Source organism: Alligator mississippiensis, chromosome 4 (assembly GCF_030867095.1).
Source record: "Alligator mississippiensis isolate rAllMis1 chromosome 4, rAllMis1, whole genome shotgun sequence".
NCBI classification, from domain to species: domain Eukaryota; kingdom Metazoa; phylum Chordata; order Crocodylia; family Alligatoridae; genus Alligator; species Alligator mississippiensis.
This window is the reverse complement of record NC_081827.1, coordinates 209,199,877-209,226,759: the sequence shown is the minus strand read 5'-3', so window position 1 is coordinate 209,226,759 and position 26,883 is coordinate 209,199,877. Positions and strand designations below refer to the sequence as shown.

At 40.3% G+C, this 26,883-nt stretch overlaps 1 protein-coding gene across 5 annotated transcripts in view; it reads right to left on the bottom strand.

Annotated features, from left to right (window-relative positions):
• Window positions 1–1,604: 1,604 nt before the first annotated feature.
• The window catches only part of LNPK (lunapark, ER junction formation factor), a 64,740-nt gene continuing 39,461 nt past the window's right edge, over window positions 1,605–26,883 (bottom strand). For all 5 annotated transcript variants that reach the window (XM_019480566.2, XM_019480565.2, XM_019480568.2 and 2 more), the window contains exons 9-13: window positions 26,566–26,784; window positions 16,330–16,435; window positions 15,503–15,573; window positions 13,913–14,083; window positions 1,605–2,570 (exon numbers count right to left, since the gene is read on the bottom strand). In XM_019480566.2, coding sequence (XP_019336111.1) covers window positions 2,377–2,570; window positions 13,913–14,083; window positions 15,503–15,573; window positions 16,330–16,435; window positions 26,566–26,784 — 761 coding nt within the window. In that variant the 3' untranslated portion in view covers window positions 1,605–2,376. The remainder of the gene's footprint in view (window positions 2,571–13,912; window positions 14,084–15,502; window positions 15,574–16,329; window positions 16,436–26,565; window positions 26,785–26,883) is intronic.

Genomic DNA, 26,883 nt, shown 5'->3' with positions numbered 1-26,883 from the left:
CAATAATGATAAAACCATGTGGTTGAAACACGAAAAGAAAGAATTTCCAGTGTGGACATATAAGTATAAAAAAGATGATAAAGTGTGGATACACTTACCCAAAGAAGAAAAAGTAACAAAAGGTGTAATTGATCAACTGGGAAAACATCCCAACACTTATTTTTGTTTAACTGAGGAAAATCAAACAATATTAGTACACCAAAGTTGGCTAACCTCACGAAGCTAGGCCTCACAAGGACCTAAGCAATGATAATTTTGTTACAGGTGTCAAGGATTGAAGCGGCAACAGTGGGAGATCAAGGATGAAAATGATCCCAGAGATGAAAACTAGATGTGGCTAACCAGTGCAACATTATGCAGACCAGTACCTAGACCATCCAACGTGATTCTGGGATATAATGCTGACGTATGGAATCTCACAATACCAGGTTATTCCCTTAAATGTAATATTCCTTGGGAAGGACCATGGAACCCCTCCAAATTATTAAATCCTCGTGATATAATTAATGGACCGTATCCATATGGCATTAATTTAACAGAAGCAGGGATAAATGAAACTGAGTACTATCCAACACCATGGGGTTTTGTGAGAACACACCCAGAAAAGGGTGTATTTGGGGTAAAATTAACTATTATACCAGTAGGGTTATTTGAAAATGCTACAGTAGACCCCTATGGTATCATCCAATGTAAGTGGAATAAACTTTTCTGGAAACCTAACACAGTCCAGAACAGTGGCCGGCTTACCACTAGCACTTGGTGTCGGACTATAGTACATACTAGAAAAGGGATATTACCTTATCTCTTAATCATAAGGGATCCACTGTACCAAGAACAAAGTACAGTAGCCTGGCATTTAAAATCTCCTGAATATTCCCGCACTGCCATGCGCATTACATATAACATTAACTGCATGCAACCACAAAGAAAGCGCAGGTCAGTCTGGACAGACTGGGCACAGCAAAATCAAGATAAAGAATGGGAAGAAACAGTAAAACCTGAATTCATGTCACTTTTGGGATTTGCCACTACACATGTGACCATTACAAAAAACATTACACAAAGAATGCAAAATTTCGTAACATTAACTGAACAAAATGAAAATATCACTAATTCTCACATGAAGAAAATCCAAGCTAGATTACAGTTCATCACCTGTACTCAATTTCATGAATCCAGCACCTTTGAACAATTTATTGTAACAAATTTAAAGAAAAAAGACAGGAGTGATTTGATGATGATTACCTAATACAGTTGAAGGGTGGTTATAAAGAGGATGGAGACAGACTTATTTCTACGGTTTCAGGGGACAGGACAAGGAGCAATGGTGCTAAATTGTGGCAAGAGAAATTTAGGTTGGATATTAGGTAGAATTTTCTCACTATGAGGGTGTTTAAGCATTGGAACAAGCTACCCAGAGAGGTTGTGAAATCTCCATCTTCAGATGTTTTTAAGACCAGGCTGGACAGACACTTGACTAGGATGATTTAGTCAGTGATGTCTTGAGCACTGGGTCTATTGCATTAGATGACCTCATGTGGTCTCTTCCACATTTACTTTTCTAAAGTTTTTCCCATGAGCTTCAGAGACTGCAAAATAAGCACTGCTGCTAGATAGTCTTTATTTTCCTTTAACAAAGTACACAAAGGCACAAAATTCACGGAATATATTGTCATTATTGTACATGTATAAATAGTGCTTAGTATTCAAGTACAATCAAGTGCAGAGACTTCCTATATTTTATGTAAACACAAACTAGTTCTCGTGCCTTTGGCATTGCCTGCATTGCAGAGAAGCCAAGAAATATAATATCCTAGTGCCATTTAACCATACTCTGTCAAAAAAACAGACAAATGACAAAGTTGTTAGTTATAATGACACTTTCATACTGCTTAAGCTGAATGCCTATAGACATGTTAAGCCTGTAAACATCTAGACACTTAAAATTCATTCAATCCATTTTAATAAGTAAGCATACAAATCTTAAAAGTTCACTAAACCAAAACTCCACTAGACAAGTCATTGCCAATTATTATTGAAGTTCTAGGTTTAAGAACCAAAAGGGACACTAGTTTTTAGGTCACCTATATGGGAACCAGCAATACTTCATTTTAAATATGCAAAATAGAACCAAGGCTACCTATGACTGTGTTAAACTTCAACCAACTGTACATTCTGCAGTGCATTAGCTCACTGAAAAAGAGTACACATTTAATTTACAGTACCCAGTAGTCCACATAAGCTTTGACATACTGTGGTAGTGAGGCAGTTTGAGCTCAAGTGAGATTTTAAATCATTCTGTTTTAAAAAAGCCCACCTGAAGAGTAACAACAGGCATGACAAAGCTAAAACTAGCTATAGAAGGCACTTGAAGCATTATTCTGCTTCTATGACAGACTCTTCACTTTGTTCAGCTGGAGCAGCAAAATCAGACTGAATAATTGCCAATTCTGTTTCATTATCCGTCTTGTCTTTCTCAAGCTCTTCAGCTGACTTGTCCTCTTGCTGCTCAGTAGCTGATGCTGTGGCTTCTATCTGGTTTGTCTCAATAATGTGTGTAACTTCAGGTTCTGTAAAACCAAAACAATATCAATCATTAAATGATTTCTATTAATAAAGATATAGTTAACACTTGCATAAAAACATATGTAAAATTTATACTCCATAACATTTTTCAGTTAGATTCAGATTTAGACTATTGTTACTTTATAAAAGCTTTAAAATACCAATAACTGATTGAGATGATACAGAATGATATCAAACTTTGTGGGTAGGAAAATAAAAAAAAGGAGCACAATGGAAGGGAAAAAGTATCAGAATCGGGCTGAAAGCTCTCAAGAAAGCTTCGTATATTTCTTGTTTATTTAACATACGTGTATTGCGCATACACACATTAAAAGAACATGAATCTTGACAAGCACTTCAGAGTTAGGAAATACCAGAACTAAAATTCCCTGTACAACTTTTATTTGGCCTCCCTGTAAGGTGCATTATACCCCAATCTATTCTTCTGTCCCCATAATGCATTATGGCACCAGAGACACCAACTGGCTCAGAGACACATGAGCTTTCAGGGCAAAAATCTACTTAGTCTCATCCTGGGTCTCATCCTAGATGAAACAAAAGGTTCTTTAGAAAAGTAGCACAGACAATCCTAGTGCTGGAGTTTCTTTATTTTAGAGAGCATAATTTGGCAACTTTAAGTACTCATTTAATCTATATTTGTACACTATTTCCTAAGTATTCTTAAGTTTTCAAAATAGCCTTCTGAAAAAAATTGGAATTCCAGTGTCATCATATACTGCAAGTCATTGACAGAGCTGAAATTTAAACACATTGCACTGGCCTTCCAACTTAAAAGGTAATAGATGGAACGTGACAACCTATGCAACAGTCAGCTTCAGCATATCATGGGACACAAGTTTCAGAGAAATCTGCCTACAGCACAGGTACAACAAGTCTCAGGATCTGGGGATTCTACTACAGGCTCTGGTACAGTGCGGTGCCTAGATTCATTTATGTTAGGGTCGGAAGGGACTTCAACAGATCATTGAGTCCGACCCCCTACCCTGGGCAGCAAAGAGTGCTGAGGTCAGATGACCCCAGCCAGATGCCTATCCAGCCTGCTCTTAAAGACCCCCAAGGTAGGGGAGAGCACCACTTCCCTTGGAAGCCCTTTCCAAATTCTGGCCACCCTTACCGTGAAGAAGTTCTTCCTGACGTCCAGTCTAAATCTGCTCTCTGTCAGTTTGTGACCGTTGTTCCTTGCTATCCCAAGAAGCGCTCTGGTGAACAAAGCATCTCTGATCCCTTGCTGCGCCCCCCTAATGAATTTGTAGGCAGCCACAAGATCCCCTCTTAGCCTTCTCTTGTGGAGGCTGAAGAGATCCAGGTCCCTTAGTCTCTCCCCATAGGACTTGGCCTACAAACCCTTAACCATACGAGTGGCCCTCTGGACCCTCTCAATTTTATCCACATCCACACCCAGAGTGGTGGTGGACTGGTTGTTTTTGACCTGGAGAGATGTGGGCAGTTTCATAGTAGCTAGGGTCAGGAGGGACCTGAACAGATCATCTAGCCTGACCCCCTGCCACAGGCAGGAATGAATATTGGGTTCACAAGACCCCAGACAGATGATTGTCCAACCTCCTCTTGAATCTGCCCAAGGTAGGGGCGAGGACCACTTCCCTGGGAAGTTGGTTCCAGATTTTGGCCACCCTAACTGTAAAATATTGCCTCCTGATCTCTAACCTAAACCTGTTCTCCATCAGCTTATTACCATTGTTCCTTGTCACCCCAGGTGGTGCTGGGGAGAAAAGGGCTCTACCTATTTGCTGTTGATCTCCCCTGATGAGTTTGTAGGCAGCCACCAGGTCCCCCCTCAGCCTCCTCTTGCTGAGCCTGAACAGGTTCAGGTCCTTCAGTCTCTCCTCGTAAGGCCTGTCCTGCTGCCCTCTCACCAAGCGGGTGGCCCTCCTCTGAACTCTCTCCAGGCTGGCCACATCCCTTTTGAAGTGCGCCACCCAGTACTGGATGCAGTACTCCAACTGCGGCCTGACCAAAGTTGCATAGAGGGGGAGTATCACTTCTCTGGACCGGCTTGAGATGCATCTTTGGATGCATGACAAGGTATGGCTGGCCTTGCTGGCTGCAGTCTGGCATTGGCGGCTCATGTTCATCATGGAGTCAATAATGACTCTGAGATTCCTTTCCACCTCTGTGCTTTCAAGGGAACTCCCCAGCCTGTATGTATGCTGTGGATTCCTTCTCCCAAGGTGCAGCACACTGCATTTGTCTACATTGAACCCCATCCTATTCTCGTCTGCCCACTTTTGTAGTCTGTCTAAATCTAGTTGCAGCCTCTCTCTCCCTTCAAGTGTGTCCACCTCGCCCCACATCTTAGTGTCATCAGCAAACTTGGACAGTGTGCTTTCCACCCCCTCATCCAAGTCGCTGATGAAAATGTTAAACAGCGTGGGCCCGAGGACCAAGCCCGGGGGTACCCCACTGCTCACATCTCGCCAGGTTGAGTACAACCCGTCCACCACTACTCTCTGGGTGTGCCCCATCAGCCAAGTTTTTACCCATCCAACTGTGTAGGCATCAATGCCACAGTCACTTAATTTATTGATCAGAATGGGGTGAGAGACAGTGTCAAAGGCTTTGTCTAGAAAGACTACGTCCATGGCCACACCATCTTCCAAGGATTTAGTTACTTGGTCATAAAAGGCAAAACGGTCAGGCAGGACCTGCCTTTGATGAACTTATGCTGATTGCCCCCAAGCATGACCTCCCCTGCAGGCCCCCCCACAGATGTGCTTCTTGATGATTCTCTCCAAGATCTTCCCGAGCACCGAGGTGAGGCTTACAGGCCTATAGTTACTTGGGTCCTCCTTCCTCTCTTCCTTGAATATTGGGACCACATTAGCCAGTTTCCAATACCCCAGCACCTGGCCAGATTTTGCCTGGCAGCAGAGACCCCCAGGGCTCGGTCCTGGGGCCTATACTGTTCAACATCTTTATCTGCGATCTGGATCTGGGTGTGGAATGCACGCTGTCCAAATTTACTGATGACACCAAATTGCGGGGCAAGGTGGGCATGCTGGAGGAGAGGGACTGAATCAAGCTAGATCTAGACAAATTAGAGAGGCGGGCAGGTGAAAATAGGATGGAATTCAATGTGGACAAATGCAAGGTACTGCATCTAGGGAGAAGGATCCAGCAACACACCTATAGGCTGGGAAATACTCTTCTTGTCAACACGGTGGCAGAAAGGGATCTTGGAGTCATTGTTGACTCCAGGATGAACATGAGCTGCCAATGCAAGGAAGCGGTCAGTAAGGCTAACCGCACCTTGTCATGCATCTACAAATGCATCACAACAGGTCCCGGGAGGTGATCCTTCCCCTCTATGCGGCACTGGTCAGGCCACAGTTGGAGTACTGCATCCAGTTCTGGGCACCACACTTCACGAGGGATTTGGCTAGCATTGAGAGGGTCCAGAGGAAGGCCACTCGTATGGTCCAGGAGCAGCAGGACAGGCCCTACGAAGAAAGGCTAAAGGGCCTGAACCTATTCAGCCTCCACAAAAGAAGGCTGAGAGGGAATCTGGTGGCCGTTTACAAACTCACCAAAGGGGACCAGCAAGAATTGGGGGAGGCCCAGGCACCACCCGGGGTTACTAGGAATAATGGCCACAAACTGTTAGAGAGAAGGTTCAGGCTGGACATCAGGAGACATTACATTACAGGACTGCCAGGCTCTGGAATGGACTCCCAAGTGAGGTGGTACTCTCTCCTACCTTCGGGGTCTTCAAGAGGAGGCTGGACAGATATCTGGCTGGGGTGATATGACCCCGGCACCCATTCCTGCCCAGGGCAGGGGGTCGGACCTGATGATCTGTTTAGGTCCCTTCCGACCCTAAGCACTATGATACTTCTTAAAGTACGGTGCCCAAAACTGGACGCAGTACTCCAACTGCAGTCTGACCAATGCCGCATAGAGAGGAAGTATCGCTTCCTTGGTTCTATCTGTCACACATCTGTTAATGCATGATAATGTACGGTTAGCTTTACTGATGATTTTGTCACACTGACGACTCATGTTCATCTTGGAGTCCACTATGACTCTGAGATCCCTTTCCGCTTTTGTGCTGCTGAGAGGGTCATTCCCCAGGCAGTAGATGTGCTGGATATTTTTATGCCCTACATGCAGCACTCTGCACTTGTCCTTGTTGAACTAGCAATTTAAATGTCTTTTCTGTAGGTTTGACCTCTTTGGACTCATTTCTCCTTGTTTACCTAATCCCAGTCTCCACCTTGCAGGCTTCTTAATCCAGTCTGTTAACCTAGCTCCTCATATCTGTCCTACTTGTCCAATTTCCTGTCATCCCCAGGCAATTTGTTACTCAACCCACACCAATCTATTCTTCTGTCCCCAGTACCCTGTCCAGGCCCCTCGGCCTGATGTCTTTGCCTACTGATACCAGTTGTCCCCCTGCCCTCTAAGGAAGACTGAATAGATATTTTTCACCTTCTCTAACTCCTCAACCTGTTCCAAGTCCCCAGTCTTCCTCTAACTCCTTATATAGCCTTATTGTCTTTCCACCGATAAACAGGTGAAGTGCCCACCAAACTTCTCCCCTGAGCTCCCAATCCTCCTCTCATTGTCTGGATGTTGCCATCTTCCCACCCCATTCCTTGCATGATCTCATTACTCCTCATCTCAATTTACTCTTTCCCTGCCCCTCATCCAGCTCCTGTCCTTTCTGCATTTGAGTTAACGTCCTTCTGAATGCTGCCTGAGCAACAGCAATGGGGTAAGTGAGGGCACAGGGGAAAGACAAGACTCCTGTTTTGTTTTCACTGCTCAGCATGACCCTTGCCTGCAGCAGCAGCTAACAAGGAAAATTCTGGTTTTGCTACTGTCTGAACACTGGTTGCTCTGTGGGGATGGCACGTACACAGTCTGGTCACATAAAACGATGGAACATACTTACTTGCTAGGCAGGAAACGTGTGTAGTGATAAGCACCAGGAGCTGGACAAGAACTGAGAAGATCAGCAACACATTGAGCAAGAACAAAATCTGAGATTCTAGATTCTAAAACTGAGGGAATACGTTAAAAACGGAGAACTCAAAATGACTAAATTTGGGAGGACTGTCACAGGAACAGCAGACTTCTACCAAACCATCATCCTTCTGCCAAAGCATGGAGATACTAGTTCTTTAAAAGGAAAGCTTGCCAGTATGTGGCGTTTGTTGTGTGCTTAAATTGTTTTTTAATTAAAAAAACAATACAACTCTCATCTTACCTTGATTTTAAAAGCTGCTGAAACAGGCTAACTGAAACATTTCAGAAAAAGTCAGCCAAAGGCAGACACAGCACATAGATTTCAGCCCTAACAGTTAAAGTTTGAACACTTAATCTGACAATTGAGAACAGGGCTTCATAAAAAGCAACTTTAATAAATGGTGCGTTTTTCCTACAATAAAGTTATATCTGGTCTTAAAAGCTCTACTGTAACATTCTAATTGATTTCACATTATGATTTCATTATAAAATTAACATATCTAAAAATAAATAATTTAACTGACTGTAATAGTTGCAATTAAAGAGGAATAAATTAAAAGCTAATTTTTGTAAGATGACAAAAATGCTAAAATTTACATATTTAAATCTGTTCATTTCTCAAGAGAATTAGTAATTAGCTCTTGATATAACATATTTACTCGAGTCCAAGAAAACTCTGAATTTAAGACAGTCCCCAATTATTAGATTCCATGAATGGAAAATGTATTCATGGAGCAGGCACTGGATGGAAAACCTGCATGCTGCTGTTGTCCCTGGCTGAGTTGGGCTCAATGCACAGCTACTTCCAGCAGCGGCAGACATGAGTGGCTGTGGGGCTCCCCCCACACCTGCACCAGCAGGGGGCAGTGGCATGCTGGTTCCTACACCTCCTCCCATCAGTTGGGGAGACAGGTGGGAGTTGAGGGGGCAGGAGAGAGGAGCTAGGCAGAAAGCAGGCATTGGAAGAAGGAACCTACATGCTGCTACCACTGTTCCTGGCCAAGCCACTTCCCACAGCTCCTACTGGAGTAGTCTCATACTCAAGTCTAAGAGAAGGCTTTGTTTTCCCTAGGTTGAATGGGGATAAAATCTCCGTCTTGGAATGGAATAAATATGGTGATTAAAGGGCATAAAAATATATCTAGTACACTACGTGAAGCAGATTTAGAATATTGAAATAGCCATGTTATAGCAACCTTAAACCCCCAATTCCAACAGCCATGCGCTTCTTAACATTCTTGTTTAGTCCTTAGCAAAAAAGCAAGTGTAAACAGAGCCTTCTTCAACTAGCTGACCTTTGGCTAGAGACCGTCTCCCACAGTAACCAATGAGATCACAATATTATGGATTTCACAGGTTGACTAAGTAGAGGTATAGATCTGTTGTAAGGGAGTTCATAAAAATTTTATAAGCATCTACCAAGTGCAAAAGAAATCCACTAAAGTAGACCTAATGTGCAGCTTTAATTATTTTTAAAGAAATGGTGATAGCTATAGCACTGCTAGCAATAAAAACACATTTAAGAACAGGAGATTGATCCACCTTTACTTGTGTTTTTCGTTTTGTTTTTTTAAAGGGAAAGGTAGGGGCAAAGCATGGCAAACACATACCTATCGTCTTTTGCCCTGACATTCTGAAATAAGAGCAATAGACTTTTGCAGTAGTTGTACAGCAAGGATGGTATCCAGCCATCTGTAATTACCCAGAGTATCTGTCACCGACAGAAGAAATCCAAGGGTCCTAACTATGCATAATTTCTGGATTGCATTAGGTTACCAGCTACTTTTTCTTAACTACTAAAGGAAAAGTCCTTATATGATTAAACATTCTGAAAGTTTGTTCTTCCAGCTGCAATGGGAGAGAAACAGGTTGAAAAATTCTGGACATGCCCTGTTCACCCTTCTCTTTAGCATCTATTCTCTGTCACAGAGAGATAAGGCACTGGGCTAGATGGGCCTGTAGTCTGAGCCAGTAAGCATCTATTCTTATGTTCTTATAAAAAAAAAAAAAAAAAGTGAAATATGTTTACTTAATATAACTAGCCACACTCATATGTCAATTCTGTACGACTAACAGACCCAACAATGGGACAAGAAGTTCAAGACTTGCATGAAAGCTACAAGATACTGTATACAGAAGCTTTATGCATTGTGCTGAACTTTATACAGTCTAAACAGCATTTCATTCAAAAGGCGGTCATACCAAAAAAGTTGACAAACTTCTCAGTTAGATGTGTACATTTTACTCACCAAGAGACAGCTGGTGATATGAGAAAAGGGCAGTATTATTTAAAGCTTTTGTCTAGTTGCACACAAAGCAAAATAACCGTTTTAAATGTGCAACAGTAGATTTCAGTTTTATAGATCATGTCTGACATCATTATGTCACACCATAAACTCCATGTATCATTTAAAGAGACGGTGTCAAAGTGCACATTTTGGGAAGCTGTGTGAAATCTCTATTAAATTGTGAAATCTTCAGAACTACAGATCACAGTTTAAGTAATCTTTATTTAAAGGGACGCTGCAAGGTTCTGCTACAAAAAGTCAGATGTCAGGACCTGCAAGCCTGGGGGCACTGACTAACAGTAAAAGCCTAAGAAGATGCAGACAAGGTTCTTTGGGTGAATTTGATATCTTTTATTAGACCAACCTAAATAGTTGGAGAAAAGTTATTAAGCAAGCTTTCAGGTTCAAAAACCCTTCGTCAGGCTAAGGAAGTTTCAGCAGTTGGTGCATGCTCTTCCTGGATGGAATGAAAAGTAAAAGGAGATGCATGCATTTCCTACCATAGATTCATTCTGGAATAGAGGGCACAGACCTAACCCTCTAATTGTTTTTGCAGCTAACACTTCTATTGGCTGAAATGATTTTACAACCTCTAGTCTCTCTCCTTTGCCTGGGACAAAATACATCATTATTTTATTGGTCTTAGTATAGCACAGAATTATTTAGGGAGATGACAAAAGGCAAACCTTAAAAGAAGCTAAAAATTTCTCTCTACTACAGCAGACTCAGAAAAACACTGCACTAAAATGTGAAGGGTTTTTAAACCCAAAAGCTTGTCAAAAAACATTCTTTTCCCCACAACTATTTAAGTTGGTCTAATAAACGATATCAGATTCACCCAAAGAACCTTGTCTGCCTATGTCCTTAGACCAACACAGCTACAACCTACAACCCTGGTAAGATACCCCCTTCTAAATGTCTAAAATAAATATCAGAAATATTTGTTTCTTGGGTATTTTGCATGCATGGTTCTTGTGCCAGAAGGAAGACAGGAACAACCCTTGGTACATTACAGCCAGCCCCATGGATTTGTATACACCCAGCTTTTCTAAGTAGTCCCTAACCTATTCTTTCACCATGTTTTACCTTCCAAAGACCAAATGTTTTGACTAAAGATGATCCAAATACCCTCAGTAAGTACAGCTACAATGTATTTTTGGAGCGTAACAATAATGTCTCGGAGATGGATACTGGGCGCTTGTAATCATGGATGTTATAACTGGCCAACAAGGCTTAGTAGTTGGAAACTCAAGACAGCAAGCTGGCATAGGAACTATACTTGATCTTACCTTTAAAGGCCAAGAAGCCTTCTCTACTAAGTCCATTCTTCATGGCTCTATGTCTTAAAGAGTCCCTCAGACCTATTTTTGCTTTCTCAGACAGCAATCATGAGAGGTAAGGATGTAGAAAGGGGGGGGGGGGGGGAAATCAAGGCCCTTCCAGAAGACTGGCAGCTTTGTGAAGCTGGGATAGGGGTGGCTGATACTTTTCAGACAAGTCTTGTTGAATTCATGATGGCCTCACCTTACTTGTCCCTGGACTCCTCAACTGCCTCTAGCAATTTGCACCATCTGAGTGTTGCATGATGCCCTAGGCAGACAAGGTTCTTTGAGTAAGTGTGATCTCTTTTATTAGACCAACTAAATAAATTTAAGGCATGGTTTAAATAAATACAGTTGGTCTAATAAAAATTTCACATTTACCCAAAGAACCTCATCTGCCTATGTCCTTAGACCAACATGGCTACAACCAACACTTCCAAAGCATGATGCCTTCTCTTCTGAAGTTGTTCTAGTCTTCCACACCTCAAATGAGCAACAGCCACATTCATAGATGATAAGGATAGCAGATTAGGGACTGGCAACTCCATCATGGTGAATGGATTCAAAGAATCCTCCCATTTAGGAGGCAAAACTTGAAGGCTGGGCAAAAGAGGCATGCAGAGCTGATAAACAGGAACCTGGCCAGTACGACCTGTTTATGAATGGACAATGCTAGAAAGAACCTTCAAGTTCACAAGAGAACATATGGGTTTCTAGCTAATACAGTCTGAAGCAGGAACAGCAGCAGAGATGTTTGTTACAACAGAACTGTCAAGTTCCTCAGAGCCATAAATTATTTTAGCGCTACAGGACACTCTGGTAACAGCAGATGACACTAGATGGCACAGAGCCTACAGTGAGATCCATTTGTTCCTGTGCTTCCTGGACATCCTCAGCATGGGCATTCCAGAACCAGGCAGTACTGTGGCACTGATGAGCTTTCCTAGGATCCACAAAAGGCACAGAGGTTCAGAACTGGAGTGGGAAGAAGATGGAAGTTTCCCTTCCCCATTCCAGAGTTCCTTGACAAGATCTCTTGCTTCAAAGCATATAAGGTGAGGTTCATCCTTATGACAGAGAGGGAAGCTGAATAGTTTCAAATAGGTAGAAAGTATTTCTCTTGGATTAGCATGAGCAGGATGTGAAATTCTACCAAACTGAAATTAAAAATCCCTACTACATTGTAGGGACTGTGCTGCTTGGCAGAGTAAGTATTAACTATAGGTTCTTGTTGTAACTTATACTGGGGATAGACACCCTTTTGGACTGAACTGGATCCAAGTTCTTTGATTTCACTGCACCCAGTATTTCCTTAGATGCATTTGGAGACTGAGGCTGAAGCTTCTTGGCTCAGCTAATTAAACAGCAAGGACTATGACAGAAGAAGGGAGTCCTGTATAAAGGGCTGCAAGCAGCGACAGAACTGCTGTACAGTTTATTCACTTACCACAAACAAAAGAGATTGCTGAACTGTTCCAGAGGTACTTGCAGTTAGAGCATGCTCAATGGGACACAGTCTTCAAGCCAGCCAGGGTTTCAAGTGATTCATGTAGAAGGAGACCTTAGTAATGAGATCCCCATGCATACTGTATTCTAACCTATTGTATTTTTTTAAAGAACTCATGGTATGAGTCAAGCAATTAAGCACTGATTGATATAGTTTCAGCCTGTGCCAGTAAATGTCTTAATACATCACTAAGTGCTGTTAATGTCCTCTGTGTTCTGCCCTGCAAAGATGATCACCTGGCTCTCATAGCACATACCAAGTGAAAGTTGATGCCATTCTACCAAACATTAAAGATTACAACAGGAAGGGAGTTTTATTTGACAGCCTACTAGAACAATTTCCTGTAGTCAACTGCATTTTCAACCTCTCTGAGTAAGCACTTAGTGACAAGAAGTGCTCCACAGCTCTCCAACCCCACATGTTCCTGGTTTAAAACACTAGTTCAATCTAGTAAGTTTTCCAAATCTAGTCTAACTGAAGATTCTTTGGTTTGAACTTACTACTATGTTCTAATCTGTACCAAATACACTGCATCTTCATGTTGGGTGAACACCAGATGCTTACTGTATTTGCAGACTATAAAACTTCTCAAAAGGAACTTTGTTAAATTAAAATTGACAATTTGTCTTTGAACCCTCTGATTTTAAACAAGGGAGTTTTACTAGATTTTCCTGCCCTGGGGAAAACAGCAAAACTAACTTAAGGAACAAAGGCAGGAATTTCAACACACCTAAACCAAATGACCTGTTGAAAAAACATTGAAACCTAACTACTTAGGGATACAACACTGCCTTAAACTCTACACAAAGTGCATCAGTTCAGTTTACTCTTCATCAATAAGATGGGAGCCAATAATTTCATTAAACCATACTTTCAAGTCAAGGTTACAATGTAAACAATTGTGAAGTACAGGACAGAACGAATGCTCCTCCAACCAAAAAACCTTTCAGATGTGAGAGGGGGGCAGGATAAAGAGTGCAGACACTGAAGAACAATGCAAATGTGCACACTATAAAGTTGTTTTTATTCTTATAAAACAAATATTTAAAAGATGCAGGAGGAGAAATTCTTTATGTATAGCATAGAAATGAGAACAGTTCTAAAACTAGGTTTTACATTTCAAGGAAATAAAAGGACAAAGACAAGAACACTAGGGGAGGGGGGAGAGGGAAGGATTTGAAATAAATGTTACAAAGCAACAGGCTTAATAGAACTAGACTCACCTTCAATCTCTTGATTTTCTTGTTCTTTTACCCCTCCAGAATGCAAAGTTCCAGAGGTAGTCTGCAATTCTGCAGGCTGCTTCTTTTCAAAACTTATGTCTGGAAGTCGTGGAGCCTGGGGTCTAGTTTTTCTTGCAGGATTCAGGAAAAAACAGTACGCACACCTAAATGCTGCACAAACATTTACAAAAGCACATGCAATAAAGATCAGAAAAGTCTCACTATGCAAGTTGATTCCTAATCAAGACTATGATATGATCTTTGATTCTCTAGAAAATGAAAAACAGTTCAATATTTTTAAAAAAATAACGTCAATACTCAACTTCAATTTTTTAGGTTAACTAATTGTAAATTAAGCTATTTTCCAAGAGTACTCCAAGTAGTCTACTTTTCAATTTTAGGGCTGATAGCATCATTCCTGAACTTCTTGGTACACACAACTCCATTTTCTCTTTTTAATCTGCGCACATATCTGTCCATTTAATACCCTTTTACTTTCTGCTCTGCTTCTTTAACTGGTGAACATCTTTGCTGAGCTGTAGGAGCAGTCACCTACAAAAGAATGCAACTCACTACTGCATAATGCCATCATATGACACACTGAAGTCTGTCAGGAAGGTTTAAGAAAGACTAGTGCAAAATAAGTAATTTTTCTTGCTTAAAACAGATATCAATATTGATATCCATTCCCCCCTCCCATATGCAATGTAATTTATTATTTAATGAAATATTCAGCTTGGAGTCTAGTAAACAAAAGCCAGGTTTGTTTTAGAGAAATATCATCAGTAATCCAGTAGTTTAACACACACATTTGCAAAGACCAAAGAAAAGTTAGTTTTCGACTCCCTGAACTGTCTGTAGAAGCTGACCTCCAACATGTACTTCTTATGGTTAGTAGGAAATACTAAAAATATTCCATTATTATATTTAGTACCTTCCTCCCAGAATCAAGAGAAATGTGACATATCCATACAGAATTGGAGGTGGGGTGAGGGGGGAGAGGCAGATGGGGAAGAGAAAAGAGAACTGCCTGGGACAATTTCTAAGCCATTAGATTTTAAACTTATTGGCGCTCTTGAGAGGAGGCACAACAAAACATCTGCGTTCAATAAAGATCTGTGTCTGTCTTAAGTTATTGTCAGCCATAAACTCATGTACAGCCCCCCCAGGGCTTGTTCCCACTCTTTTTCTGTTGCCTCCCTGAGATCTTCTTGCCAAAGCAAGGTTTTGTTTAAGTTCTGGTAAAGTGGAGTACTTTAATGTCAGATAGTTTCTTGATATAAAACCCTTCTGAGAGACATTCATAGCCAGTAGCGATTCTCAAGGATGCACTGGAAGAGGCTTATTTTTACTGAGTAGTTTTATACACATAAAATCCTTGGCCTGCAGGTTATAATAAATATTTTTTTTAACCTTAGTGCATCCTAAGCTAGCGAGTAGTAAGTTACCATAAAACTTAGTATAAGGTTTGGTATACTCAACTAGAATCAAATGAAACAATAGCAAGTCTCCTATGAAGAATTTTTAAGCAGTCAAAAAATATATATATATTTTTTAAAAAGAGTGCAGGCTATGCCCACTAGTTCTTACCAATGTATTCGAATTCCTCCTTCAAAGCCATACCATTATGAGAGAAACACTGCTGACATATAAGGGCGTACCTAAAAAATGCAATAAAATTATTTATTTGACTATATCAAATATAAAACATTGCATAGCTATTCTATTGTCTTGATTTTTAAGGAATTTAATTATTCCTAACAAGTAACCGAATGCAATAGGCAAATTTTACCATTTAGCAGGGTCTCTTTACTTGCACATTAACAAAAACCAAAAAGTTTAATTCTTAAAACTGTAGTTTAAAAAGTAGTAAAGATTTGACTTTTAAACAAAAACCCAACCATGAGGCAAGTTAAGCCTCATGAGTTAGCAGTTCAGCTTCAAACCAGATTCAACAGAAATAGATTTCAATATGTGGAATGGAGCATAAAAGTTTAATCATTGGAATAATTACCTTATCCGGCTTAAGCAAGCAAGTACGTTGGAAAATTTCAGAAGGCAATAGGTAAACACAAAAAGACAATCCAGCTAAATAAATAAAGGGAGTTGGGTGTTTTTACTTGATGTTTGGCTCCTTCTCCTACTCAAACTTCAATAAAGGGTTTCCCTTTAATGCTTCTTCTGTTCACAGGTCGAATTTAAGCTTCCAATAGTCAGAAAATACATTTCAACAAAACATATTTCAGAAGATGCACTGCAATGAGCCACGGTGCAGTTAAAACAACTGTTACCCAATACCAGCTGCAAACAAGAATTAGAATTCTATAATATCTTTAACCCTGAACAAGTAAAAAGAGCAGTGAAACATCCCACATCCCACTTGTTATGTATTTACTTATCATTAGCATTTTTTTCACCTGTTCTGTGGACCATCACCAACTAAATACTCAATAACTCTATCCAAAGCTCCCCTTTCTCGAGGAAGAATAGGTCTTGCTAAAGGAGGACCAGGAGGATGAAGACCTATCAAAAAAAAACATAAATTTTAAAAAATTACTTTCAGCTACATATTGGCTATATATGATGCAACAGTTCTACTGGAGATAGGCTAGCAGCTTCATGCAAAGATAACAGAAAATGTCAAACTGGTAAAAATGTATTAGAGCCAAAGACGCTATTTTATACTCAAAATGGCCAAATTACAGTTCATCCCCTGAAAAAAAACTGTTATTCAAAACTGATCTTCTGATCCCATATTTCTATTTTCCATCATCTACTAATAAAAGATTTTATCATTTCTATAAGCTTCATAGTAAAAGTTGCTTACAAACCTGCATACAGGAAGAGCCATTCTGGGTCATTCTTATATAATAAAGAGCTTAGTCCATCTGTCTGTCTGCAGCGCTCTGGTTAGTAAAACAATCAAGCAGACTGTGGAGCAGTGCCATGACCGTGGGGACAGAGGGAATGGGGGGGGTGGGGGGGGGTGTAGCCAGTGGCACTCCGTCTCTGCCACCTTTGAGGAGTAGGGCTGGGGGGAAGGAAGGCCGGCAGTGCTGGAAGTGGTGGCGTGCAGTACTGGCAGAGGGGGACAGAAGGGGACAGCAGAGGCAAGCTTCCCCCCACCATGTCTCCTGTCATGCTCCTGGGAAGCAGTGGTGGCGATGTAGGGTGGTGGGTGGCAGCACTCTTTCCCCACCTGCCGCTCCCCTCGGCCAGTCATTCTTGATGGGTAATTGGCTAGTTTACACAACATTCTTAACAGCTTGTCCAATTCAGATGTCATAGTAAGGCCATTTTACATCACTTAGTCGGCATATAGGAGCTCTTAAAGTGGATATTAATGTAAAAGCACCATAGGACCCAAGTATTTACTAGACAGCAGAATCTTGCCTCAAAACATTGCTTCTCGCTATCTGAAAGTTCTGCCCTTCAAATGTGGTTCATCAATAATCCAAACACTGATTTAAAAAATAAAATAAAATCACAAGATTGACAGGAAGAAATTAGCTGTTAAAACAGAATCTGCCTAACACCACGTTGGTATCAACAATGAATTGAATCTTCACATCAGAATAGCATTTCTGCTAAGAAAGGTACTGCAAGAAAATAAGGAACATGGGATTTAATAAAGAGCAAAGGCTGCTGTAAGAAAATAAACTACTAAAAGCTGAACATAAAGGCTGAGCCCAATTGCTTGGAACGGGAGGAGACTGCTTGGAACATTCCCCTCCTTACTCTCTCCCCCACCAATTTAAAGGGCCAAATTTGAAAAATTCAAGTACATTTTGCCCCCATACTATTTTAGAATGAAAACCTTAAGCTTTATTTCACATTTCCTGTCATTAGCATTTATAGGAAGTGTGTTAATACTTGCAATAGAAGACATGTAAACTATTGCTTCAGAAAGACTCCCCTAATAATGGAAACCTTCTGAAACTGTTCTTCCTCGTCTGAAACCGTGAAGTGTTTCCTTCCTGAAACCACAGCAGTCCTATAAACATGAGCAGTCAGAACTGAGGAACAATGTATATACTTTCAGATCTCTCTATTTCTCTCCCTGAGGAGTTAATCCCATTGTCAGATTTTGCTCCTCTTTTCATCTTCCCACACAAATACCAATAAACTAGTCTTCTGCCCATGAACCAGACTTTGGATGCATCTGATCTCTACACAAATTGTAGATAACTTTAAAATGCATCTCTTGGACCTTAAAATCTTCTTTTCTTTAATACTGAAGATCTCAGCCACACTAAGGAAAGATTCCCGCCAATCTACATTTCACACCCAAACAATCCAAAAAGTTTACAAAAAACAAATCAAACTGGGAATATTGTTCCCTCTCTCTCATGGCCCATAGACAAAATTCTGGTCAAAAGCTTAATATAAAAAATTACATGTACGTGGTGGTAAGGATTTATAACATCTCTTAACTGCATTTTATAGTGACATTTCCAGCTGCCTCCTAGGCTCCCTCTACACAAGCAGGTAAAGGCACAATGGGATCTAAAATGCAATACACATGATCAAGCCTCCTGTCATGCCAGCCTGATCCTAGGCTCCCCCTGAACTGGCAAGAAGCAAGTTCCCGTAACTGGAAGCCCCCTCAACTGGGGTACCTCATGCACCCCCAGGATGGGGAGATAACAGCAGTTGCAATCTCCCAGGCTCAGCAGTGCATGTAATCCCCAGGCTCTGGGAAAAAAGGCAGCCGTGAACCTCAGGGCAATTGGGGGGGCCGGTTCCCACAGCCTCAATCCCCAGATCCTGGGGGTTTCAAACTGGGCATGGTACACCCCTGTGGCTAGGAGACCCATCAGCTGACAGGGCTCCAAACTTCAGGGGAGACCCTGGTAGACATCCAAATTAAAGCTCAATAGCAACCAGCTATAAAATTCACTACACATTTCCGAGGTCTAACTTTATAGCTGGTTGGCGCTTTTCATCATGTGCTAAAGTACTTTGTACATGCAGCTGGTCTTCAGGTAATCGCACAATGGACCAGTTATTTGCACAAAACCTGTAATATATGTAGAGGGGGGCCTACTTGCCTCCCACTATTGGTTGCCTATATAAAAATCATGAGTAGTTTCCTATATTTTGAAGGCAGTTTGCCTCCAATCCAAAACACCACCTGGTAATTTGTATTTTCTAACCTTTAGATACAAAGTGTCACGTTCTTTTGCACTGCTTTTTTATGGATCACAGAACCACCCCTCTAGTTGGAAAGTTTATCTGTCTGGTTAGATTATTTTAACTAACAATAACTTTTTCCATCTAGTAATCTTTTTATAAATAGATGTCCAATTTGTATCACGTGATTGTTAGAATAAAAACAAACAAAAAATTTAGATTTCTGACTTACTCTAACTTTTGCTGCCGACAGCTAGCTAGAATGAGGCTACAACTGATGCTAGTTATATGGCGGAGTACTTCCTGTAATATGCATCAAGTTAGATTTCCTTCAGATTAAATATTACTGATTTTTGGTATAATATTTTGAGTGATTTTAAGTCAAGTTAATATTTTAAGTCACAGCAAAGCCTGAAAACGTATCTGCTTTTAAAAACAGAGTGACACAAACAGCGTTAAGTAATATGTGGGGGAAGTTTAAACCACAGCTGTTCATCCTTAATTTAAATAAAGCTGAATTACAAGCATTTAATAAAAGTTGCAATTCAAGTGCTGAACCACCAGCCACCTATGTGAAGTTATAATATATTTTTACTTCTTAGTATTAATAATACTCAGAGATGCATTAACAATGTTCATTAGATCAAATTAAGCCATAAGGACCATGGTCAACAGCTCTCCTCTGATAATATGGATTTTTCTATAATAAGAGTAAAGCTCCTATGTGCAGGAGACAGCAACTCCATGGTGGTCAGTCCTAGCCTGTGGGATAAAGTCTCACAGGAATTGAAATACCCCAAACTGTGTGGGGTCTGCCACTCTAAGAGCCAGGCACACTTCTGATCTGGCCTGCTCTACTACTCATGTATTTATAAATACAAAATATAGTGCTTTCCACCATGATTTCCTTCCTGGGGAGAAGATGACAGAAGAAGGCAACCACATGAGATACTCAGATTATTTAAAGCATTACTGGAAAACACTCAGATGCTACAGTGATAAGGAGAAAGCAAGAGCCACAAGAGAATAGGACACATAGAAGAATATTAGTTTCAATGTGGCTTCTGGAGAAAGATAAGCACTAGAATTAAACACAGAATAAAGGCAGCAACCAAAATCAAAAGGCTAGTTAAAGAGCCTTTTTCTCTTTGTACCAGCCAAGAGAGAAAAAGGCTTCTCCCTGTTTGCAAGCAATGAAGTGGAAGAACAGTTACTTACCTACCAATAACCATGGCTGTTTCAAGTTGTGTTTGGATCCTATTTATGGTATACACAGCACCCCATGTGAATGAGGTCAGAATCTTGGCCAGCAGCATCTACTGTTCTGCCTGTCTTTATACCCCTTAATTAATCTGAGGGCACAACAAGCAAAGCATCTCTGACTGCCCTTCTGTTACCTTTGCTAATTCATTAATCTAATAAAGAATTATTTGAAAGGAGCAAAGATGAAGGACAGGTTATGGAAAAAAAAAAATCGCACAGAAAAAAATCTTAAAGCAGCACAGTTGGTACAAGGTAAATAACTGTTCTCTCATTCAAATCCTTGCCATGTGGATCCCAATTTGTGCAACTGGCTTGCAGCTCTCAGCTGAACAAAAGTGTCTGAGGAGTCCTGATCACAATTAGCTGAGAGGTAACTAACCATGTTAGCCTGGAGTTATGCAGAAGGCAGGGTGGGGTGGCACTTCATAAACGAACTCGTTCAGAGAGTCATGAGCTTTCATGCTTAGTCAGATGCTATATACTTGCCATGCAAACAGTTATGCAAGGATTGTTTAGGACTCTTCTCCAGATTTAAGCATATGATCCATCTGCAAAACTTCAGGTACAGAATTTGGTAAGGGCACTGACTGAACTCCAAGTACTTAACCTGCAGATCTCTAGCACAAAGTTCTCTCAGACATGCTAAACACATAGCCTGGACTCCAGTTGAATGTGGTCTTCTGCCCAAGGGAGAAGATCTACTAGTCAAGTAAATAACTAATACACTGGGTGAGCCCATCACAGATATTCTTCAAGAGATGGAGCTGCCATAACCTTCCTCAATTATATCAATTTCCAGGGTAATTGCCGAATGGTTTTTGACCTGATGACTGTAATAAAAGGGAGCAAAACAACTCTAGGTACCTTAAAAATAGGGAACTATGTATTATTTCAGAATTATCTTACTCTGTGAGAGACAGAAGTGAAGAAGCAGTCTGCTACAGGTGCTGGAATCTTACCAATAGTTACCAGGAAGATGGTTTAAAGCATGAGAGGATAGGCATCACTTGGATAGAGACTTGTCACACAGCTTATACAAATTATATTAAGGTCCCAGAACACAGAAAACTCCTGAATGGGGTATCATGAAATAGCCCTTTTAGAAATTTTGAAGGCAGACTGATAGGACATTACGTTTTGATCAGAAGGGCAGCAAATTGAAATAGTACCAGATAGACAGACCGAGCCGATAAAAAGAATTTAATAACAAAATTTGGTAATAAAATTGCTCTCGGCATGAGATTTTGTTCCAAAATTGAAGTAGGAAACTCTTGTCCACGGCTCCAGAGACCGGTTCTTCTCTATAGAGATGACTGCATTCTGTGGAACAATCTGTTACTCGGTTGTACACAGCTGGCTGACTTGCAAGCAGTCAGGTGGAGAAATGAGGGTGAAGAACGTGTGTTCTATTCTGGAAGAGTAAATCTGGCAAAACTTTAAAACAGAAAGATCAGTGGCTGTGTAGATTCATGTACTAAACCCAAGCCAACACTGTCTGGCCCAACTGGCTATAAAAAGCACTGTGGTCTCATCCTATTTAAACTTTAAGACATCACAAACCAGGGAATTCAGAGGAAAAGCAAAGAGAAAATCTTGGAAACCAGCAACGTGAAAGTCATCCTTGAGATTTCCCAGGCTAAAACCTGCTTTGGAGCACAAGTTGCTCCTAGTCATGGTAAAAGGTGTCTGTCAGAGGTGGTCCTGACCTGTAAAATAAGCTTGGAAGTAAGCCCTTTAGGTGATGATTCGTCATTCCTCAAGTACCTCCTGCTGACCTGAATCTACTAAACTAAGTACTCCTGGCAGAGTGAAGGGCTGAGTATTCTTGTGATAACAGCACCATTTCCATAGCTTGACTGCCTCTGTCCAGAAGCAATGAATGAGTTCTACCTGTTGATATACATTAGATAGTTACAATGGCTGCTCTTAGAATCAAGTTTAAGGGTTAGGAGAAATAAATGTTAACACCTCTGGAGTGAAGAGCAATGAGCCATTAAGAGAACTGGCTCCCTCAGCTGCCTGAGTAGTAATGCCACAGCTGCTGCACAGTGGAGCAGGAATCAAAGCAGGGTACTTCCATTTCAGTCAGAAAAATCAATTTCTCTGCTTAATACATGCACCCTAATTTTGGGGACAAAGGTGTGTGCTGCATATGAGAAAATGTGGTATTAAGAGGGTAGTAGTAAAAAAGGGCTAAGGCCTTTTCAGTGCCAAGCATTAGTTAACAGAAAGGAAAGATCTTGAAAGAAAATGCAGATAAGGTCCACCAAGGGGAAATCTATCAATAAACTAAACTAGTATTTAGTAACTGATTCTATACAAAAAGCCTGCAGTGGATAACAGGTGGACTCCTGAGCTTTAGGAAACCGAAATGCAGTCTTGACTTCTGTTCTTTATATGGTTGTGTGCCAGGGAGACATGAGTTCACACAGGTTTACCCCCTAAGGAGACATTTTTTCGAAGATTCCAGTTTTGTACACAAGACACATGTGCACCATAAGGGATCTTCCATTCTCAATCTTCCCATTGTACAGAGGGGAACAGTGACAAGAAATTCAAGTAACTGCCACAAGGTCATACTGGGTTTCAATGGCAGAATTGGAAGAAAATACTCCCATGCTCCAACTACTAGTAATACAAGGCAGAATCCTTTCTACTTATAGAATAAGACTAAATCTTGCCAATTTTTGGAAATCTCTGCTGTTGAGAAGACTGACAACTTGGCAAAGTTTCCAGCACTCTTGTCAGCCAACTGATACATCAAAGCACTGCCTTACATAATTGAGTGCTCCAATATGATGCAACTTACTCAGGACAAAAGGTGGTGCTCTATCCATCATTTTCAGCACCCCAAGAATTTATGCTGTTTACAAAGTTGGAATGTTATTTTTCCTACTTTCTCTTTCCAAAAATTAGAAAGTGAGAAACCTAAAGGTGCTTTTCAGAATTCTGCCAAACAGCAATGCCCAAGTTAAAGGAGGAGGAGCCAGAAGTGGCAAGCTAAAACAAATGGGTCCTACAACTACACATTTGTAGATTCTGAAGAAGAATTGTCCTGATAAGACGCTTTAGGTTGAACATTTTTTTCCCATTTATAAAAAGAATACTTAATAAAACTTAAGTGTTCCCATTAAAAGGAGTGGACAACGTTCAATACAGGTGTGAATGTATAGCGTTGGAACAGACAAAAAAAACATACATCAATACTATTTTTCTAGTATTAACACTTACAACATATTCAACACTGTGTTCAAAGTGGCATAAGACTCTTCATACAACCTTTAAATAGTAAAGCTCCTTAAATTTCTAAACCATAGTAATAAAAGGTAAAAAGACAGAAAACATGAGAACATGGGCTCCATAAGAATATCTTCAATTATCTGCATACTAATAATTCAAATGAAGAATATGAATCTTAGTTCTCATGCTGTTATGGAGACCAGTAATTAATATAAACATCAAAAGCAATCATTGAAGAAAGACTGGTCATTTTTGCAAAGCTTGGCAAACTCTCAACTACCTGCTGGTTATTAATTTTCAAACATATGGGAGCTCCGTGGTAATACGTGTTAAATTGATTCTCCTCTACAAAATACAGTATAATGAAAATGAATTATTAATCTTCTCTACTTTAGAGATAATTAAGCCCATTCAATTTTGTTGTAAGCCATGCATAAGCTTAGATTTAAAAATGTTTACTCGTATCTATTGAATTTATACAGTTTAGAGTGCAATGTTATGGCTGAGATTTTATGTGCCTGAAAGATGGGGAATTCAAGAAATATGGCTTCCACAGCAAATGACACATCATGTTTCTAGCATTTTCTATTACCGTCTGACCAGACAAGCACCATACAAAGAAGCACAATCAAGATGTTAGTTACTGAGGGAAATACTGGTATTTCTGTGCACATGAAATATTACTTGCAAAATTACACAAAAAGGAAATGTAGATTTAACAGTTGGCAACTGTGAACTGAAAAAAAATCTAGTGAACCCACTTTTCAAATGTTCTATAGCTAAAGAATCAAATTCAAACAAACTATTTATTTCAATGTGCTTGCATCTTAATACTGCTAAGGAAATTTGTTATGCTTTTCCTATTCAATTATTTAACTATCATTTAACCAATTTTCTTCCAGCAACCCAGCAGTGTAAGTGCCAAGTTTGAACTTTATAAACTCTGCTAAAGGCTGGTGTTTAACTAGGCGCACACAACTGTACATTTATTTGTGGGATGGCTTCACTCATTTATAGAATGAATGGGGATTTACTAAAAGCCCTCATTAAACACTTTTCTTTTGGACGCAGAACCTTCTAATAATGTTTCACCATCATAATCATTTAATAGTAGGTTAGGATATAAGAATACCATATTTTCTCATATTTAACACACCCATTCCCCAAAAATCAGCCCCCCCAAATTGGATGCTGGGGTGTTTTAAGCAGGGCATCTGTTTCCTTTGCAGGAAAAAGAGAACTCCTGGAAACAATGTGCATGGCATGCAGCTGCCAAGATGGCTGCTTCTTGCATCTGTTCAGCAAACTAAAGGATAGAGTCTTGTATTAACCCTCTCAATACCATAGCTGTTGGCTCAGCACTGTAGCTTATGCCCAAAGCAACAAGTGAGTTGTTGGTAGTATTTTGCTGAGGCCTGTTTGTGGAAACACTATTTACAGAAACTTATACAAAGAACTACTTACAGCAAAGAAGTAACAATCTGGCTAGTACCCTTTGCAAAGGTCTGGGGCCTAACTTTGTGTGACAGAATGAGTCTTTCTGGAATCACTGGCCACATCCACATGAGTGCAAATGTTTGTCCCCAAGGAAATTGTGCCACACGCCCTCTGGCATGCAGCAGGTTACCCTGGGTAGGTTAGGGGAGGCTGGGGCCAGCAACTGTGCTGGCCCCAGCAGCCTTACCTTGAGTCCTGGGGGCCTTGGGGAGCTGCAGCCACAGTACCCCTGAAGCTGGGAGCCTGGCCAGCAGTCAAAGTATGGCTTCAGCAGGCCAGGCTCCAGTTTTGGGCAGTGCACACCGCCACCACATGTACCTCTCCACTTTAAGGTGCAGGTTTTTTCAACCCCAGGATCTCAGCAATGTAGTAACATGCCTGTATATGCAGTGTGTGGCCATGACTCTGGGGAAAAAAAACTCTACATTTTATTTTCCAAAAGAAAGTTGTGCATTTTATTTGGTAGGACTTCCCATGAAAGTCACTTCTCTTACTAGTTCATAGAGCTTAATATCACAGGTCAGCCTAGATTAAAGTTTACCTGGCATTTAGATCTTATTCCACTACGTTGTTGTAATGTATAACCACATACAGTACTGAAATTCATGTTCCCAAGACTATACTTCCCCTAATAGCAAAAGATGTCTGTTTATCATACTTTTAAATTATAACATGCAAACTAAAAACTTAAAAAAAAAAATCACTTCAAAACCTTACACTGGGGACCTAAAAGCACAAGTAGAATTCTCCTGGCTTTAATATAAAGAGGATCAAAGTTTCACTCTATAGAATGCAGATTAAATTACAAATCATGAACTTTCACTGCACCCAAATTAACCAAAAGTTCAACTGAAAAAGCATCAGCAGAAGAGGCTTCAAAAAAAAAAAAAAAAAAAAAAAAAAAAAAAAAAAAAAAAAAAAAAAAAACAGTTTTACAAAATATCAAGCTATAACAGATGCTAAACGCTTACACACTAGACTCTTATACAGAACCTGGATGAATCTTATAAAACCCCCAGCTATCCAACAGAAAAGACTTTTTGGAGTAATGCAGTATTTTACACATTACTCTAGGCTGTTTGAACATTCCTACTAGAATAAAAATGTAAACAAATGTCAAGATGCATGTTAAAAAATACGTACAGGGTTTAGTGAGAAACATGAGTGTATTCTGAAAGTGTTTTCCTTTGTACCCGATTTATATAAATCTGGAGCTTTCTTAAACCAAGAACATAAAAAGGTATGCTATACTGTTGACTACAGAATACTGCAAAGTTTTATTGCCATTTAAACAAAGAAGCCATAACAGTTAAATGAGCTCAGGCAATAGGTTTCAGTATCACAAGGTGCCAGCTGTAAAGAGTTATGGCTAATTGAATATGGAACTCCTGCTTAATCAGATAACTGCTCTGCTATTTCCAAATGAAATGCCATTTCCATACTGTCTGAAAATGACCTGTTTTATTGGTAACCAGAGAAAACAATATAAACTGTAAATAACATTAAAGTGCTCTGTTTACCCATTCCAGGAATTGAAGTCGGGGATCCAGGACGTCGTGGTAGCACATTTGACTGCAAGGCTGGTGCAACAGTTCTTTCTGGGGGTCCACCAGGAGCTGAAGTGTCCCTTTGCACACTAGATGTTGCCTGCACACCTGAAGCCTTGGGAGATCCTTGTTCAGGGCTTGATGGAGTAGGTGGAGGAACATTTCTTTGACCTGTAGTCCGCTGACGAATTTCTGACAGGAACACGCACATACTGGATTTAATACTTTATATACCATATTGCCAAGACATGAATAAAAACAATAAAGCTAGTATTGATGTTTTAATCAGTA